A 20336-nucleotide genomic window follows, 5' to 3' on the forward strand; every position below is an offset into this window, starting at 1 on the left:
TCAGCCCTGGCAGTGGCACCTGTAAGGAGCGGAGGGGAAGAGGCTTCCCGAGGCATTCAGCAGCCGAGGGGCCGGGCATCCGTACCTCATCCCAGTGTCTCCACCACCACTTGCTTCACATCTCTTCTTAAGGGAGAAGAGGAAAAAGGATCCAGAAAACCCCTGCAACTGGACAGCCCCTGCTGGAATCTAACAGGTGTTTGCTGGGATTTGAATGGGGAGGGGACGGGTGGGGAGAAAAGTTAACTGGAGAAATTTGGGCTAGGAGAGATGCAATGATCTTGCACCAAGTGGATGTGCCATGTCTGCATGCAAATAGTGCGTCTGGAGAAGCTCGGAGGGATGTCTTGCAAGTGATCTGCGTGATCTCCGTAGAAACGCTCACCTCTGCCAGCAAACTTTCCCCTGCTAGAAGTTGGGAGGAATAAAAAAGCATCAGAAAGTCAAAAAGGGGAAGATCTCAGTGGACAAAAACGCTTCAGCTAAACTGTTGCATCCCAACCTGGGGCTCTGGTGCGAGCATCCCACCAGTCTCTCCTGGGCTCCCAAGCTGACTGGCGGTGGGTGGCTTTGGCCAAGGTGCCCGGCAGCGTCCCCAGCCTTGGGGACGGGCCGAGCAGCATGCTGGCTGTGGCACCTGTGGCCGGCCAGCAAACCCCGCGTGCCTGACCTGTCGGTGGTACCGGGGCGGTGGCGGCCATGGCTGCAGCCATCGCCAGCTCCCTGATCCGCCAGAAGAGACAAGCCAGGGAGCGGGAGAAGTCCAATGCCTGTAAGTGTGTCAACAGCCCCAGCAAGAGCAAGGGAAGCTGCGACAAGAACAAGTTGAATGTGTTTTCCAGGGTCAAACTCTTTGGCTCCAAGAAAAGGCGAAGAAGGCGACCAGGTTGGCAAGGGTTATATCTTTGGGGGGGGTTGGCTTGTTTAATGGAATGGAAACTGGGCTGTGTATCAAGGGAAAGGGGAACAGGTGTCTCAGTGCTGGTAAAATGAACATGCAGATATTGCCATTTCTGGCTTGAATGGTCTGATGGTACCCCATGCCAGTCCCTTCCCCAGCTGTGTGCATCTGGTTTATTTGGGTAATACACACTATTGCTGTCTGTCTCTCTTGCACACCTGTGTGCACTCAGGTACTGGTAATTCAGAAGTCTGACTCTCTGTTACACATACACATATGCAAACACGTGAATTATTTGTGGGAGAGATGCCAGTGGGGAAGTTTCCACACACGCACCTCCCTCAGTTGTATGTTAAATAACTTAGCGGTCTAGAGATCTGTTTTTGTTGTCCTGCTTCTCAGAATGCCCATGCTGTGCTTTATCTCCTGTTTGCAGATGAGGCTTTTTGCTTTCACTGGCACCTTCCAGAGTTTTGCTTTAGCAACTTGTTCCTTTCTAGGAATCTCATACCTGCAGCTGCCCTGCGGACAGGATGTGCTCTGTGTCACAGGTGCAAAAGATCAGGCACAAAGACACAGTCCCTGATCTGAGTGGATTGTTTTGTATGTGGGAGGAGCAAAACACTCTGGTAATGTTGCTGTTGCTTTGCTGGGCTGGAGCATTGATGCTGTTAGCTGCTGTTACCTGTCCACCTTGCTTAGCAGCCATGGAAGAGCTGCCTTGCTCAGAGTTTGCAAACAGCTTTGAGATGGATTAGGGCTAAAAAGCCAAAGTGAGGGCTGGAATAATTTCTTTTCAGAAAAGTTGGTAGGTAGGAGTTGTGCATCTTGTCAGTATTCCTATTAAAGGTTGCTGATAAGAACTAATACACTTACACAAACTGTTGTAAGCTTTTGCCTTCAGACCCTACTAAAATGAAGTACAGTAGCAGAGCTTCCTGATGTCTTTGATTGCAAACATAACGAGTCCTATCTGGACACTGACTGTTGGAAATGACACACCATATCTTCCCAGTGTGTTTATCTCTGAATAAAGTAAGATGTTGTGGAGTGAGCTGCAGGGATGCATGAGCTCCTGACAAATGTAATTGTGTGTAATGACTATAATGCAGATGTCATTGGGATTCAGTGGACGTAGACCTTCTTTGCAATTACTTCTGATGCATTACCTAGATGTCTTAAATGACACACTTGATAGCATATTGTATACCCTGCTGCTGTATACTTTTTGGTCTAGAATATGAAACCCTGTGAGATATCTCACTCAGACTGTGTATCTAAGGGTGATTATGAAAACAAGAAACCTATCCAAACTCTGCGTTGTTTTGATCTTTCTTCTTCTAGCTGATGAGGTAATTACCTCAGCCCTTATGGTAATATTTATTTTGCAGTTCCACACATTGCTGAATTTCAGGGTTTCCTCCTGCATTTTCCATATGTTCATTGAGTAGTTTATCACTTTGTATGCTCTATACTCTTTAAAGCAGCGAGGGATGGGGTTTGTTTATTAGAGCTGCAGCAGTTCCTGTGCTAAACATTTACTGCTATATATTTAGGCTCTCAACTGTCACTATGGCTCTTATTAGTGTTGTTGTAATAATCTTCTTTTTCCTCTTCATCTAAGAACTCACACCTTTTTTAAAAGACAGAATACATTCTTTGCCAGCTCGTTTCTAATCTTAAATGAGATAAGGCTGAGCTCCTGAGGCCAAGCAGGACACTGTTGGAATCTGCATTCACTGGAAGTAGATTTTACCGTGCTATATACATTGCAGTTGAAAGTGGTATTTAATCATTTTGGCAATTGATTTCATAGACATGAATTTGATCTCAGCCTGAATGAAAAGTACTACAAAGCCAATTGCTCTCCTTTTATTTTCGGTCTTTTTCGTATCCCAGCCTTGAAAAGAAACCAGAAGATTTGTTTTTACCATCCTGTTCACTTGGAATAGCACATCAGGATTTCCCACATTAATCTCACTATTGTTTTTTTACAGAGCCTCAGCTTAAAGGTATAGTAACAAAGCTATACAGCAGGCAAGGATACCACTTGCAGTTACAAGCAGATGGAACAATTGATGGAACAAAAGAGGAAGACAGTAGTTATAGTAAGTGCCACGAGAATAAATGGTGTGTTTGTGCATTGTGGTGTCTCGTTCTTCCCATATAGGTCTGTACAGAATTGTTGTCCTGGGATGGCTGAGTGATTGGAAGCAGCACTAATGCTGTGCTTGCAGCACAGAAGTCCTTCAGACTTCCAGAGTCTGAGAGAAATACAGATAAAAATCACTTATAGAAATAATGAACTAGAGGAGGTAATGATGACACATGTGACAAACAAAGCAAATGTTATCTCCATGGTAATCTAGAGAACTTCATGGCTGTCCTTTGGATTTTATTAGATTTTTTTTTCGACAGGGAAAATTTGCTCGCCTACTCAGAGTGCCTGAAATAGAATAATGCTATCTCCACTCTTAAACAGGGGCTCATTCAAACAGAGCCATGTTATTTCACACAATGAGAGTTCATCATCATTTTTAAGTTCACATTTCCTTGTTATTATTATTTTACCCATTCTACACTTAATTATACCATCAACTTTCCACCAGATTTCCCTCAGCTATTCTGTGTAGAAGCTTTGGGCATTTTTAGTTGTTGGGGGTTTTTTGGAACTATGAGATTAATAGAAAACAGGACAAGATGACTAGAGAAAAGATTTATGTGTGTAAATAAACTATTAAAGCATTTCGCATAGTTGTATTATTTAGCTTAAACTACATATTTGTAAAGAGTGCAAAGAGTTTTAAGAAGGTATTTCAGGTCATTTAGAAAACAAACCAAAAATCAACAGGCAGACCTTCCTTGTTAATTAATAAAAAGCACTGGTTTAAGTGCCATCATTTCATATGAAGGGCATTTGCAGGTAAAACATCATTTCATTTTACAGGGCACTTGAATATGGCAGAGGGAGCACTAGATAAAAGAGAAACTATTGTGTCTTATTTGCCCAATGACTTTTTTCCCATCCTTTTCCCACACCCTCTTTAATCCTTTTTGCATCCCTGTGTTACCTTCTGAGTGGGAGGAGGGAGCTGGTTTTGCAGCAGGAGGAGGATGAGGAACAGTGAGGATCTATGGGGACACCTGAGGTCTGGCTCCAGGTCCCATCATCACCTGCAGAGACCAGATCAGTGTAATGCTGAGGCTGCTGCTGTCTCATAGAGTTCTCCTAAAACAGCCACAAAACTTACCCTAAGAATGGTCCTCATGGACCTTAAACAGTGCTTTTCTGTGAAGTGAATGACCTGATATTTAAAATTTTAAAAGTCAGTACAGATCTTTCAAGATTTTGGGGTAACTCTGTTAATTATCTTTAAAAAATATGAGGAAATAGACAAACTTTCCTCTTTCCATTTAAGTGTGATATTGCTATAAACTTTTGGTTTTCCAAAGAAAGTATCTGAAATCGCAAATACTGAAATTTCTTTTGATTGTTTCATCCAAGTACTTGGCTTGGAATCCCTCTAATAGGGATTCTGAGATTTGAAACAAGATAAAAGTTATGAAAACATAAATGTGTCTTTTTATAAGATATCTTTGTTTTCACTGTGTCCTTAAATTGACTATAACTTAATAGATTACTAAGCAAATCATAAAAACTCCTTGCTTTTGGATAGCAGCCTTCCAAATTGCAGAATACTTAAATACAATAGAAGTCTCCCAGAATTGTTGCAGATGGGCTGAAGTATCTAACTGTTCAGAACAGAGAAGGGTTTTATCGTAGAAAACTATCATATTCCTCTTTTATGTCAGGTAAGTGTATGGCCCTTGGTGTCCTCCAGTCCTGAATTTATTTTAATTGCAATATTTCAATGGAACTAGACAGACTCATTTATGCTGTGGGTCAGAGTCCACGTAAGGAACTTCCCTCAAAGCCTTGTTAACATGAATATTTAGCACATCAGGCCCCCTAAAAACCTTTTGTCCAGTATCTGCAGATACATCTCTCATTTAGTCCATGTCCATGTACTGAAGGGAAGCCACAGGACTTGCAGCTCCTTCCAAAAGCAATTATTCTTCCCTGTGTATGGTAGGGATGTGGAGAGCTTGCAGCCCTCCACAGTCAGCTGTGTTTTGTGCTCCCAACAGCAGCCTGGGGCCAGGATCTACCTTCTCCATCATTTGCTACCTAGGACTGTGGGGAAAATTTGCCTGAAACTGTCCTTTGACTCCTGACTTGGGAGCAATTATTTCAAGCTCTGCAGACCCATTGCTACATGCGGAGTTCACAAAAACAAGTTCATGTCCACAACTGCAGGGAGTTTAAAAGAAAGCTGAGAATTTTGAGCAAAAACTTAGGCAGAAAGTGAAATGTGGATTTAAGAAACCATAGCACTCACCAGTCCTCAGTGTTAGCCAGGAGTCCATGTGATTTGAGGAAAAGCTGTGTGGAAAGGATCTCCTGGATGAAAAACAGATTGTTCCTTATCAAATGTGTTGAATAGGGCAAGGGTTTAAATAAAGGCTGAATTTATTCTCCAGTTTTGGCCAGACAAAAAGATTTCAAGACTGATAAAATCAGGAAATACAGGAAACAATATCCTTCAGAGCATACAAAGGTCCAGGTCAAGCCAAGACTGGCAAAGACCTCCCAGAAATATATACATTCATAAATTCAGCTGTGGTGTGCTGCCTCTTATTTTGCAGCTTTATTTCTCTGTCAGCTTGTATTGCACAAGGGCCATGGCGAAGATCATCTCTCCCTTAGGCATCACCAAGTTTTTCATTAAGATGGATATTATATCCTTATTTTAAACAGCCTAAATGTAATAGGGAAAGACTAAGATGCAAAGAGCTTTGCATTATTTTATGCTGACACCAACTGATTACAGTAGCAAGTAATTTATTTTCCTGTGGCTCTTTTGCCACCCTTTCTGTCATATCTGTCCACACTGAGGATCGTCTCCTAGAACTGTGATAGCCTCTCCATCCCATTGTCTGTGGCACTGGGGACTTGGAGAGATGGGGCTGTGTGGCTCTGCTGTGGGCATGGACAGACCAGTCACGGTTCCAGAAGCAAGACTTGGACTTGCTGCTGTGCAGGGACAGTGGGAATAACAGCTGCTGCTAAAGGGAACAGCCCCTTTTTTGGTGCAGTGCTAATGCCCCCTCTCCTTGGAGGCAGCAGCTGGGGCGGGATGTCTGGCTGTGCTGGCACAGGACAGAGTGAGTGTGCCCCCTCCAACAGCCAGTCCCTCTCTGCTTCAGCAGAGTCAGCATTACCCCCTCAAAGCCCTTTCTCGAATTCCAACAGTCTGTGCCACAGCAGCTGTTCATCCCACGGAAGTTTAAAGCAGCTTCTGAGTGTGCCTAACCCTCATCTTGCCTCAAAATAGAGCTTGTACATTTATGGCAGGAAAACATGTTCTGCTGCCGAGGGAAGCAGCTGAGCACCCACTGCGGTGGGAGCCCCAGCCCTCCTCTGGCAGGAGTCACTCAGACTTGTATCTGCTCACTTGGCCCAGCAAAGCACAGCCAGGAATCCCTTACTAAAGCTCATCTCTGTAGCTTGTGATGGTTGTGTCTTCTCAGCTGTCCCAGGCATTGCCCTGTCCTCAGCTGGTTACTGGCAGGTTCGTAGCACTGTTCACAGTGGAGCCCATACTCAGACTGTTGTGCTGAAAATACCCAAACACCTGCCCTACTTGTAAATGTACCATTAGGAAATCATCTTTCAAAAGAGACCTGCAGGTTCTGCCTGGATACTGAGCTTTAAATTGTGCTCTCCAGCCTACACAGAGATCAGATGCTGCTTTTGGGGTCGAACTGCAAAAAAGGGCTTTCCAAGGGAATATTTAATGAGTTAGAAAGGGAATATTTTCTCCCCCAAATAAACTCAAGCATTTGATAGAACAAATGAAAAATCTATTTCCCTTACTGAAAATCTAAGATTCTTTTGCCAAGCACTGCACAGAATTAGAGGCTTTTGTTTTAGTGAAGAGAAAGTAATTTCTGTTCATTTTGTACTTGAATGTGAGGAGGGTCTGAAAGTGTGTGTGTGTGTTTGTGTCTGCATGGGCACTCATGGGTATGAGAAGGGAAGAAAAACACAGATTTTATGATCTCCAACATTTATTTGTTAGTTCTAGATATTTCCACCTATTCTGTCATATTTGACCATTGTGGGAAATGCAGTGCTCAAAAGTGTCACAACCTCAGGGCACTTGGCAACCCCACACAAGAAATTTAAGATCTATATTAAATGCTGGCAAACTGTGAATTTTTTTTTAATAAAATATGGTCATTTGGGGGTTTTCAGGCTGAAAAAGGAATTTATAGGGGGTCATAATTCTTAGCTTATATTTTTGAAAAGAATGAAAATATTTCAAATTCACAATTAAGTTTTAAATTGGCTTCAGACAGTGACCATAAATATCAAACTTCAGTCTGAAGCAGACCAGACTTTTTCAGCCAAGTAATAAATCATTGGAAATGAGAGGCAGTTTGGCATTACTTTATTCTATGTCTACATTTATACTACAGACTGGAAAGAGATGCTTTGGGTTATGATAATTTTCTTAACTCCTCTTTATTTTTAAATGTACGTATTGAACATGGAGTACTGTATTCACCTCATTATTGCTTGTGTTCAGTTTTCACATATCCATGAATCCAAGTTACAGCAGAGCTTTGCTTTCTTTTTTTTTTTTTTTTTAATTTGCCACTTTACAAGCTGGAATCTTCATTTTTTTGAGATGTTTCTCTGCTTATAGATACTGCCACTATTACCATGTATATAAGCATAAACACAAGCAGATCATTTGAAGCAGCTCAATTTTGAAAGCACAGATTCAGGGCTTGATCTAAAGAATATGCTGTCATTTCATTTCATTTTGAAGTTAGTTAACTCTGTTTTATCAAACCCATTCTCCTCTAAAAAAGAGGAAAAATAAAACCCCAGTGAGTTTTGAGTGGAAGCATTTTGAGATGTTAATGATGGTTTTTAACTTTTCTGAATTTCAACTTCCTCCTTCCTTTTGGTGAAAATGTTTACTGAATTTGATCTGAAAATTAAAAAAAAAAAAAAAAGGTTGATGATCTTGAAAAACTTTTTGTTTGTTTGCTTCTGGATTTCTTTTTGTTTTCTTTTTGCACTTATCATCAAAACCCCCCCAAATTATGTTCAATTCTACTCAGCAGACCCTGGATTCTGCTTATGAGGCAGGTAAGTCCTTTTAGCTGTCAGTACCTTCAATTCACCTTCTTCAGAGTGAGGGAGATACGTTGATACTCTCAGATAATTTCTGAGCTATTGGTGGAGATTGCTGTAAAAGAACATGGCAGTAGCAGAATTGCTCTGTAGCACCCACAGAAATTAATATATGCATGAATAGAATTTTTTATTTGGTTCTGGTAATTATGGTTTAATTTTAATCTGCATACTCTAAAGGATTAATTTTGCTCTCCATCTCCTTTCTCTCCTAGCTTTGTTTAACCTCATACCTGTGGGTTTACGAGTGGTGGCGATTCAGGGGGTTCAAACAAAATTATATCTGGCAATGAACAGTGAAGGATACTTATATACATCAGTAAGTAAACATTTTTAATTCTGTTCTTGGTGAAATTGTGTAAAAAATTTGGTAAAATAATAATTTGCTATTTCAAGGAATGTGGTTATAATCTATAGACATGAGATTTGACAGCAAATGCAGTGTCGTGGTGGTAATCTGGTTCTACCTTATTATTCTGTTTCCCTTAGGAATATGTATGGATGTATGAAATGAAAGTGTGGTGCCTTTGATGCAAACTAATAATTGTGAAGCATGAAACATATAAAAAAACACAACTAAACCCCCAAACAAAAAGAATCTTCTATCTTGGTCACTGTGGACTGATTGGGATAATCAATGCAGGGTACAGAGGGGAAGGGACAACTTGTTTATCACATGCATACCTGAACACATTTTGTATCTTCCTATAATATCTGTGTTACTGTTATCAAAAGGGATTAGAGAAAGTAGTTTGGGGAGTTTTGTTTGTCCTTTATTTTCAAGTAGAAATTTTATGGCTTCAAGTTCCTGAGGGAGTAAAGAACTATTTCATTAGAAGTTTTGATGAAGAATGTTAATTATTTTCAGTGACACTTCTCATAAGAGCAAAGAGTGGGTTTTTTGGGAAAAAAAAAAAAAAAAAAAAGAAGAAAAAAAAGACATTGTAAAAAATAGACCGTTTTTGAATTAAAAACATTTGGTTTAACTATGTTCAGGAGTTTTAATTATAAAGTCTTAATAGATTTTTCACAATGAGGAAAACAGAGGAAAATGTAATTTATTATCTTCTGCAAAGTATTCTCTTCTGTGAATGATTCCCTTAATACTGATAAAAATTAAGTATACTTATTCAGATTTCTCACTTATTTTGCAATCTTCACAGCTGGGACAAGGGGCAGCTTTGCATATTTTTCCTCTCGTATCTGTCAGAGCCAAAGCAAATTAGAACTGGTGTTGCTGCAGGACAAAGTAACATTTCAGTGAACGGCATCGAACTCTGCTTTCCTTTTTACTCTGGCTGTTTGCTTAGTGTGGTTAATCCACAGATCTGTTTGCAAGGCTGTAGCCACACAGCCAGAACGTACAAAGTCTCCTAATCCCATGAAGTCACAGTCCTGTGACTGCTCAGTGTCATTTACATTTGCACTGCAAACATACCTTTGACTGCACTGTGTTTTCATTTACATCAGTGTCCGCAGTCGTGGTCCTTTCTGGCTCCTCACTTGCCCAGAGAGCACCAAGTCGTGCCATGCTGGCTTCTGTGGGCTCAATCCCACCTTGGGGGGCATCACCTTGAGTCATGTCTCAAGGTGGGATAGAGAATTGGGTACATAAAGTGAAATTCCATTGCTGTGCCTAGTCAACGTTCTTGGTTTGAGCGGGTCAGTTCTTTCATTGCACACATTCTGGGAAAATCAGATCTGGTTTTGCAAGGATGAAGAAAATGGGGTGGGGATGGATTCTGCCACTGTCAACCTACAATGCAGCAGTAACTTCTCACTATGAAACATAACCCTGAAGTCAAAGGGACCACTGAATGAAGTATCACTTCTAGAATCCCTTGATGTCAGAAGGAGTGGAATATAATTCTGATTTGAACTTAAGTCCAACTTTTAGTTTGATGGGCATCTAGGCATTGTAGGCAGAGCTCAGAGATTCACTTCGGTTGTAATTTTCTTCTTAGTTCTTCATGTGGTTATGTTACCATGAATAGTGTCTTCCTTGAATCCTTTAGTATCTGTCAATTTAATAGTTTATGCCTTTGCCAAATTAACTGGTGACATCCCTTTATTTTTCTCTTAGTAACAATGGTCATTTCTGTGTTTTTTATTAGACAACTATATTTTCTTACATTTATTCTTGTATTCTTCTTGAACTTGATGGCCTTGGCAAGGTGTAAAACAAACTTTTCTTGTTTTGTCCCAAATTCACATTTTAAATACTCTTCACAAAGACAGATGTCCATTTAATTTCAATCTACTTTTCCAAAGAAAGTTGCCACCTAAGTTCTCAAAAAATTTGGGTTTATCCCGGACTTTCTGGTTTCATTGTCTAGTCCTTTACAATAATTGCAAGAAACTCTTGGCAGGCAAAACCAAATCATGGCTGTCGATAAGCCCTGGGTATGGACAAAGGCTGGTGAGGATGGTCTTCTACTTCACCTGCTGTGCAAAAAGGTTGCCAGAATCCAGTTCCACTACTGTTTTTCAAGTGTTTCTAGCACTTCTTTTGCTGATAATGGTCCTTTCAGCAAGGGGTACAATCTGACAGTCTGATGCATGGGAAATGAGCTCTGTATTTTGGGCTGTATTCTTGGTTGATGTAAATGAGTCCCAAGAGAGCTCAGTGATTTATACCAGCTGAACACTCACCTGTTCAAGGAATGCCACCAGGGAGTCTGGGAAACAGATCAGCTCAAGTAAGTGACAGTCATCTACACATCCTGAGGATTTCCAAGCCCACAGAGGGATGTGTTCCTGAATGGGATTTGTCAGGAGCAGACAGATGGCAACATGGGATTGATCAACTGCAAAAGCCCCACAAAACACTGTCAAATTCCTGAAGAAAGAGAACAGGAGGAAATAAAAATGTACTTAAATTGTAAATAACTGTAACAGATAATTGCACCATTTCCAGAGAGAAATGAAATTAGTATTGATGATGCAATGTAACAGCGAGAGAAAATATCATGACCTGTGTCATGATCATTTGCTTTTGGTTCTATTGCGACTCCAGCACTTGTCTGTGCAGTGGGGGATCCAGGTATCCAACCTCAGAGGTAGCTTGTGGTGTGGTTTGCTTCTGATCCAGCGACTGTAGTCAAGAATGAGGTGAATTTGCTACATCGGGAGATCAGTGAGGTATAATAAGTCTGCAGAGAACAGGTATCTTGTAGTTGACTGCCAGAGTTTATGGATAGTGTGTGGCATCTGTCAGCTAGAGTAAAAATAAGACTTTTAATGTAATGATAAAAGCTCCTCAGGGACAAGGCAGCAAGTCAGCTAAGCAAAAGAAAGATATTACATTAAATATATAATCATCTCCATTTGTTGTAGAAGCACATTGAAAGTCCTGGACTGTAGGAAAGGGAAGCATCCCTGCCCCTTCCAGCAGCTCACCATGCTCTGCTTCTCACTCTGCTCCAAGCAGTGTGTGGATCCTCTCCACACTGGCTAGAACATGCATCTCCATACTACAGAAGAACACGGCATTAGAAATATTTGTGTGGTTTTTAGCTAGTTTCTGCCAGTCAATGGGAGTTTTGTGGCTACACCTCCCAAACTGAACCCACACTCACAATTTTATTTGGAAGGACCTTGTTGGGAGCCATTTGAAACTGCAGCCCTTGGTGCTTGAGCATCAATTTAAAATGAAAACACAGGTTTTGATTCATCACTCCTTACACCAGTGTCATGCTGCTGCATGACTTAAACAGTGTTATGGTACTGCTGTCTTGCGTAACCACATCATGAATCATGCCCTTATATATTTTAGTGTCGTTTTCTTTTTATGAATAACTACATCTTTCCGATGACCACCATATACTGTACACTTGAGTTTTCAGTTTTCATACTCAATTTCTTGTTTTATTTCATTGTCTTGAAAAAAAAAAAAAAGAGGGAAAAGTATTTTTCAGAACTGTTTGTCAGACATGTAGTCCTAGAGCTATTGCTTTCTCATTAAAGTGATTGGGATGTGACAGAGAAGGCTCACAGTGATACAGAGCAGCAGCTGAGTGAAGTTCCTTCAGGGGAACGTGTGTATGTAGGTGAACATAATTGGCTGTACTACTTGGATTCTGCATAGGCTGAAACATAAGCCAAAATACAGCAATTTTAGAAAACAGCCTCTGAACATCTAGCTGTGTATTTTCCATGAAGCACCATGTTAGTTTTAAAAATAACTTAATGACTTTCAGTGAAATGCATCTTTCTCCTATAGAACATTTCAGCCCAGGTGATTGTGCACTTGTTTAGCTTGGATATATTGTCAGAAACAGTAAAATACATGCTGCTCATTGGATGATTCTGGCCAGTCTCAGGAGCTATGAAACTCAGCTTGTTAAGAGGGTTTGTTTCCTATCTTGTCTTGTTCTGGGTTCCTGCGTTTTCCCAAAGTGTTTAATAGTGTCATAGGCAAGTAAGCTTGCAGCTTCTCCCAGGCTGGAGACAGCCCTTGGGTAAGAGTGGTTCTTTGGCCTGAACATGCATGATAGGGTCCAGTCTGTCCATCCGTCATACAGCCTTTTACTAATTAATTGGAAATTCAGGGCATTCAGCCTTTTGTAGGATGACTGTTAGGAAGTGTTGTTTATGCTGGCTTTGTTAACTATTTTAGGGTGCCAAATATTTTTGAGTTAATAGTGCTGTTGTATGTGGCTTAGTTTTGCCATTTTTGGTCTGATGTCACTTGGTGCAGTTAGCATAAGTTTAAGGAGCATGTTGGTGTAATACCCTCTGCAGAGTTTTACATATAATTTACCGTATGAGAGCATTCAGCTAATATTGTCCTCTGTATGTAAAATAAATTGTCATAAATAAGTTTGGTACCTGCACAGAAAGTAAATATTGTGTGAAGCATGCACATTGATTATAGTCAAGAGAACTGAAATGTGATTAAATTCTCAGAGTGATTCCAAAATTGGTTTTGGTGACTTGGAAAGAAGAGAAGTTTGTGCATATTTTAATACTGAGCAGTGCAGTGAAGACCTGCTGTAGCTAATAGGAATGGCTGGGGCATTTATAATGAATTACTGGCAAAGAGCATTTTTCCACCTCAGAGAAATAGCACAAACCAAGAGATAGGGGAAATAATCAAAAGCTTCATCTAGTTAAATTTGCATGTCAGTATAAATCATTTTTCACCATGAATGCTCAAGTGCAGAATACACCTTAATACAATTGATTCTCTTCAATGACAGGGGCTTAAGTAAAGCTGCAGCACGTTTTTCTTTTCATCACAACAACTTGTTCTATGCCAGATAAACGTGCAACATCCTCACAGTGTGGGCTGCTCTGGCCCTCCTGTGTGCTGACAGCCCTGACTGCTCTCACTGCCCCACAGGCAAGGTGTGGGATTAGCACTGGGACAAGAGCATGTTCTAAGGAGGTTCCCAGGCATTGTAGAACCAGCCTGAAGTGATAAATGTTTTCTGACACCTTCAGCCATGGATACTGCTCTAAGTGATGCCAGCAGTTAATCTCAGTGGATTCAAACAGTGTACTTTGGTCCAGTCTCACAGCAGTGTTGCAGCACAGAGGTGGATGCTGTCTGGTGCCTGGCATGGGGGAAGCTTGGTGGTTCTCCGTGCAGCATCACAGGCTCCTGATAGTGCTGCCTGGATGGGCACTCCCTGGCTCAGACTGTGCTCATGGGTTCAGCCTGTTACCAGGGAGTCTGACTGTGAATTTTGTGGATTAGTTGTGAGGTGGACTATATCTGCAGGGCCTGCTGCTCACAGATTTGTCTCCCACTTGCTGAAGAGACCAGCAGCCTGTGGCTGAGCTCTCTATGCCTGTCTGGCTCCACTCTGTGATGTGGGACATTCTTGGGGATTGTGTCCCTGGGGAAGCAGAGAGGTTTCTTGCAGCAGGTCTCTGTTAATGAGATCTAAGCTGGTCTAAACGACATGTGTTTTTGCTGAGTGGTGGGGTGGAGAGATGAGTGCTGTTTCTTTCAGGTGCTTGTCTGTGCTGGGATCAGTGTGATTCCACATTTCTGGAGACAGGTTGCCTGCTGTCTCTAGCAGAGAAGTGCAGAGGGCTTAACCCTCATATGGGAAAATTACTAGGAGATTCATCAGGCTGAAAGTCTTGAAGTTATTACGCTGCTTTTTTCTACAAGTCATCCCCCAGGCATCTGAAATCCACAGAAATGCTTCTGTTCATCCATTCCTCACTGCAGGTGGTGGGAGCTGAGGATACTCGGCCTCTCCTCAGATGAGGCTCTATAAGAGGAGCCTGGGCATGAGAGTGATGCTTCAGGGCTGTGCACTGCACAGATCCTTACAGATCTGCAGTTAGACACTTGTTCAATGGTTTCCTAGCAAAGATGCTGTTAAAAGTCAGCAGTGAAATTGCTGTTTTTGCAAGAAGAGTTTAAATGTCCTATGAGATAAATAATATGCATGCCAAGTAGATAAATTACTAAAAGTGCATCCACTCTATTTGTTAGTCGTTTACTAATCAATGCTAAAATCCTTGAGTAAAAATGCAGAAAGTCTTTATAAGCTCAGACTTCAAATGTTGCTTAGAGCAGAAGTTTGGGACTCAGTGAGGTCAGAAATGTGTCTGAAATGGCAATGCAGCTTATAACCCCCAGTTTTTCAGTCCATTGCTCCACTGATTGAGGTCATAGTGACATAAAGCCATCATAGTGACATGATGGCAAAACAAAAAGTGCTGGCAGAATTTGGAGCTGGACTCAAGTCTGATAGTTTGGTGCCTTGGATCACACCAATCCCTTCCAGCATTGTGTCTTGGCCTCATGCCGGCAAACAAGGAATACTGAGTTCCAGGACTTTCAGGATACTCACAACTCCTCACTGTCACGTTGCAAAACATGTTTGGCAGGCAAGAATGGTAAGCAGATAAGGACTTGAGCAGACTGCATTGAGTTGCAAAGTGTGAGAATGAGAGCACTGCCAGGTTCTTGGCCTGTTCGTTGGGTTTGTGTGTTCAGATCAGCAAACAACAAATTACATTGCTATGATTGAGCAGGGCCAAAGAGAAGTGTTCTGCATTTCTCTCCTAAATTTGGTGTAGATAATACACCTTGTGAGCAGTAGTGTAGGTGCCTGTGCAGTGTAGAGGTCCATGCACACCGGTAGCATTTGTGCCTGCTTCTTGTAGAGCTGGGCTCTGTTTGGATAGTAGTATTTATGTAGATTTTTATATTGTTTATTTTTCCTATTATGTGGGAAATATCTTCAAGATCAGAAGCAAGATCACTTTCCAAACTGACCCTGTTTCTTTAGAATGTGGCTTAATTAAAAGAAAATACCATTATGAAACCTCAGCTTCTTTCCTGAGCTTGCCTTTCCTTCTAGAAAGCTGTCTGCCTCCTCTGGGAAGCCCAGAAGGGCTTCCCCTCCTTCTCGTGCTGCAGGTTGAGCTAATGAGCAGCTCTTGTCACAGTGACTCAGCAGAGCTTCTGCCTCGTTACTCTCGCTCAGTAACCTGCCGACAAGATGGCTCACCCCGATGGCACTCGCTGCCGGCTGCAAACACCCATCTGAAGATGAACATCTGAACAAGGATGCTGGAGCAAAGACAGTCTCCAAGGGCTCCCCAAACCAACAGGAGTGGGTTGGCACGGGAAAACAAGCTCAGAACTAGAGTAGAAACTACCCCAGGATGACACTGAAATGCAAGGACTCATCACGTTTATTAAATCTGCAGAAAGTGTTTTCCACGCAGCACGTAGTTCAGCTGGGGAATTCACTGCCATGGGATCCTGAGGATCCCATTAGTTGTGTGGGTTCAAATATCATCTAGGTAGATTCTTGAAAGAAAAATGCTGCCGAATACAATGACATTGTTTGGCTTAGAAGTACCCTGAAATGATTGCTCACCAGAGGGTAAGGAAGCATGGATATGAAGATAAAATCCTCTTTTTCTCATACTCTCCTGTAGGCATCTGCAGTTAGGCAACAAGATGAGAAAGATGTGCCCTGACTTGTCAGTCCTGTTGCTGCATCCTGTTGATATTTTGCATATGGGTTAATTTTCAGGGGGCTGTTGCTGTTTTGATAAGAAATACTCAAAAAGTGTTAGTGAACCATGATTAAGGATTCCCAGGGAAAAATTGGTTGTGGTGAGAGTATGGGGCTGCAGAAAAAGCTGAGTGAGGAGATGGACATGTGCCTGTTCTCCATGTCGGTGTTCCTGGGCCTGGTCTTGCATGTGCCTGTCACTGCAGGAGAGATTTCAGAGCTTTGGCTGTTGTAGCAGTGCTAGGACAAAAAAAATGAGGCAATTCTTGTGCTAAAAGTAAAGGAGAGTTCAGTTCCCCAAAGTGGCTATCCATCAATACAGACTGGCATCGTCAACAGATCTGTTGTGTGGGGGATTCGGTGTGAATTTATTAAACATGCCTTTGTGTATTTTTATCTTCATGTAGCCCTGCAGTTACAACAGTGCTACGAGGAACTGAATTCAGTTCTGTTCCTACTTGGCAGCCTCAAGAGAAATGTTTACTGCTTCCTGGCTGTTTTACATCCTTGCATACCCACCAAAAGCATTTTTTCCTTGAAGAAATTTAATTGCAAGAGATGAGGTGCAAAACCTGAGAATCCAGCTTGACTGTAAAAGTTCGTGTCAGTCAAAAGGCTTCTTTTGAAAAGACTACTGAGAAAAAATTATGGGGAGTCAGTGGGGAAGAAAAAGGAGTCATTATGCCCAAGATTCTGAGTTTTATAATTGCTTTTGAGAACTGCAGCACAATTGGAAGAGGGTTCTAAAGGAAACTCTGTTACTTCAGTCACAGCCTAAATGCCATCCTCTTGGCATTACCCCTCAGTACTGAAATCAGAGACACCTGTGAGTCCTAGAAAGCAGGATAAATTTTGTGTGTGGTGCAAAAGCTACACAGTGGGAAAGGAAATGGAAAAGTTGTCAGATTTAGATTATGCCCTTGAAGCCTTGGTTTCAGAAACTAACTTTTCCATAGACAAGATTGGAGTTAAACCTGCTGAATTCCTGGATGAAAAAATATAAAAAAGGCCCAGGAAAGAAAAGAAGTCTGTTGAATAAAAATTATATCAAGAAACTTGCATTTCCATACTAAAATGCTTTCATTAGACTATCTAGGATTAACAAAGGAATCCAAAATTTAGAATGAATTAGGGAGTCTGGATATAATGCCAATATAATAGCTTTTGCCAGCAAGTGGATGGTTTCAATAATTGAACTGATAAAGCCTTTCATATTTTACATTCTGTGGATACTACAGGTGCCATCACATTGTTTTTCATTTTTGTAATTTTACCCAAACAGCTCTGAATATTGAGCAGTACGTGTCTTGTAAAATGAAATCCGCTGGGGAGCTAAGCCAAACAGGCACGATAATTGGTGAAGTACAGTTCTGTTTATTTAAAGCCTCAGGAGGTATCTAGAAATCAGAGAGCTCATTTCAGAAGCACAGCACAAGAGGCTGTCTGCTTTATAAAGCAGTCTTCCCCTTTCCCTACTCTGATTACTTTGAATGCACATAAATGAGAGATCAATTTAGACCCTCCATCCTCATCCCCAGAGCATTTTCAGATGTTAAAAAATCCTGTTATGAGAGAGCAGTGAACCTGAGTGTTGGTGGGACCTTGCATTTGAGCTGACTGGGAATGGGCAAACCTCAAAGGACTTGAGAGCACATTTCCTCAAATGACAGCTCCAGAACCCAATGTTTTAACAAAATGAGTTTAGCAAACTGCAGAGAGTGGGCTGTTTCTCACCCTGCCAGTACTCATGTCCTCCAACTAAAACCGGCAGACCTTCCAGACTAAACTGTAAGTATTTTTAAAAAGAGAAAATCTTGTGGAGCTGGTACACAAATTAGAAGCAGAGTTTCATAAATATAAAGGTTTCAGTTTGGGTTTCAGGCAAAAGTTCACATCAATTCTCATTCAGTTCTCATTATTTCACACCAGTGTGCTCAGCTCTAGCAGAGCATCTGCTGCCAGCTGAGCCATATTGACACTGACAGAAGGTACAATAAGCTCAGAGTAAATAAGTGAATGATCTGAAACAGAACAAAAAAACTTAAGAAATTCTAATAAGTGAAATAGACACAGTTTGAAGAGCAGATCTGTTCCTTTCACTTGATGAACTAAGAGTTTGATGGGCTTAATATTGCAAACCCTTTCTCATAGTCAAGCTATCAGTTTCATTGACTGCCTGACAGAGGAAGAATTAATTTATATGAGTAAAATTTGTGGTATCTGGACAAGACAGTCATTGATCTGCAATATGAAATTTCTGTGCCATTAAAAAGTGAACAGAGCATTTGTGAGGCCTGTGAAACTTAATGAATGAAAAAAGTCCCTGCTTTCCTGGAGACAGACCCCAAGGCCTGGCATGGTCATCAGAAATAGGGAGAACAGCAGACCCCAGTCCTAGATGCCCAGAGGGTTTGGCTGGTGTCATGGGCAAGATCTGAGCCCTTGGAACTGAATGCCCAGGGCTTCACTTTGAGCCATGCAGTAGCTGGACTACAAATAGCCCAGCAAGTGCAGAGCCAGGTGGTGTTTTGTTCACAAACAATCCCTCTCTTCAAATCCCTTATACTTTTTGACATTTGCTTTTAAGGCTTGAAGTTTTTTGGCAGCACGCTGTGAAAGTCTCTGGCTCTCCAGGTGCAGGGGAGCATTGGCAGCAGGCACTTTCTGCAGTGCTATCACGGCACCAGGTGTGCTCTGATAAGGTTCACCAGCAAGCACAGGCTGCTTTCTCCTGACACCTTTCCGTGCAAGGCAGTGCATGCCTGGTGTCATGGATGAGCAGGGATGACTGTTTGTGTTACCACCGTTGGGCACCATGAAAACAGAGCCAGCGTCACTTACCTATTTTTGAAAATCTTGACTTTAATTTATGCTTTAGCTGCCTCTCTGTGAAACAAGGATTTAATGTGTGTTCTAGACAGAGAGACCAGGAGCTTGCACCATGGGCAGTGGAGTTCAGCATAGACTTCCTAGGTGTTTTCTTGGAGAAATTATTGCAGCTGTGGTAGAAGAGACCTGAAAGGGCTTTATGCAAATTGTTGATTTCTACGACATTAGTTAATTGTTTTCCAAATTTGCATTTCTAATCAGTGAAATGCCAGAAAACACCTGTACTCTCTAAGTGATGTACTAACGGTTTATATTTCCTTTAATTATGCTTGTAGGAACAGTACCAGAATGGCAAGCATTTATTATAAATAACTTGTAGCTCTTACAACTAAACAATAATATTTTTCTTCATAAAATTATGTCCAACAGCAGTGGCAGGGAGAGGGTATTCCCTGCTCATCAGCCAATGGCCATTGCACTGATGATTTATGTTCCTGAGCAGACTGATCTGATAGCACTAAAAGCTCATGTTTATGCCCCATCTGTATCACAGAGCTCAGGCAGGGCTGTGTTTAGAGGCCATAGAGGGATTTCACCATGGCAAATCCCCGAAGAGTCCTGAATTTTCAGCTGAGGAAGAGGCACTCTTGATCTGCAAGTGGCTTGGGAATACCTGTACTAAGGAAATCAGTGTTCTTCTGTGCTAAGGGAAAAGATAGGTACAGTCACCCTGGTTTGGCTGTGAATCATCTGATGGAGCTACATTTGCTACCCAACAGCAAAGCCTCTTCCCCTGCAGCCCTTCATTTTATTATCACAAGACTGACAGTAAAAGAAGACAGGTGATTTTTCCTTCCCATTTAATACCAGGCTTTCTGTTGTTGAGCTGGTTTTTTCCCCTCTGGCTCTGACAGTCTTATAAACAGCAGTTGCTTCTCTTATGAAACAATTGGAGTTAATTGGGTATTTGTGATAGTTTTGGCCTTTACTTTTTGATATAGCAATTATTCAATCTGTACTTTGTTTACTGAGTCAAGCAATGTTGGTAAAATTAAGTTACCGTTATGCTGACGCCTCTGGAGACTGTTTGCTACAGTAAGGCCAAATACAAACATCTCTACTCTTACTCAAAACAAATGTTGAGTAACCTAGAATTGAAAGCTCCCTGTGCCTTCCACATGCTCATGTTGCTGCTCCCACATACCCCCATCACTGTGTCAGCTGCAGCAAGGTCACACACATGATGAAGAGAAGTTTGTTACTTTGACTGATGTTTTGGCATCTTTAAAGCTCAGCTGATAGAGAGTCTTGTGAGGGTTTACAGGTCATATAGTTCTTAAAC

At 41.5% G+C, this 20336-nt stretch overlaps 1 protein-coding gene across 6 annotated transcripts in view; it reads left to right on the forward strand.

Annotated features, from left to right (window-relative positions):
- Positions 1–20336, forward strand: part of FGF13 (fibroblast growth factor 13) — a 309179-nt gene that overhangs the window by 246893 nt on the left and 41950 nt on the right. For 5 of the 6 annotated variants that reach the window (XM_071569290.1, XM_071569285.1, XM_071569291.1 and 2 more), the window contains 2 exons: positions 2899–3009; positions 8387–8490. In XM_071569290.1, coding sequence (XP_071425391.1) covers positions 2899–3009; positions 8387–8490 — 215 coding nt within the window. Of the gene's footprint in view, positions 1–103; positions 887–2898; positions 3010–8386; positions 8491–20336 lie in introns of those variants that run through there. The other variant, XM_071569287.1, reaches the window with a different exon arrangement.

Source organism: Pithys albifrons, chromosome 14 (genome assembly GCF_047495875.1).
Source record: "Pithys albifrons albifrons isolate INPA30051 chromosome 14, PitAlb_v1, whole genome shotgun sequence".
Lineage (NCBI taxonomy): Eukaryota > Metazoa > Chordata > Aves > Passeriformes > Thamnophilidae > Pithys > Pithys albifrons.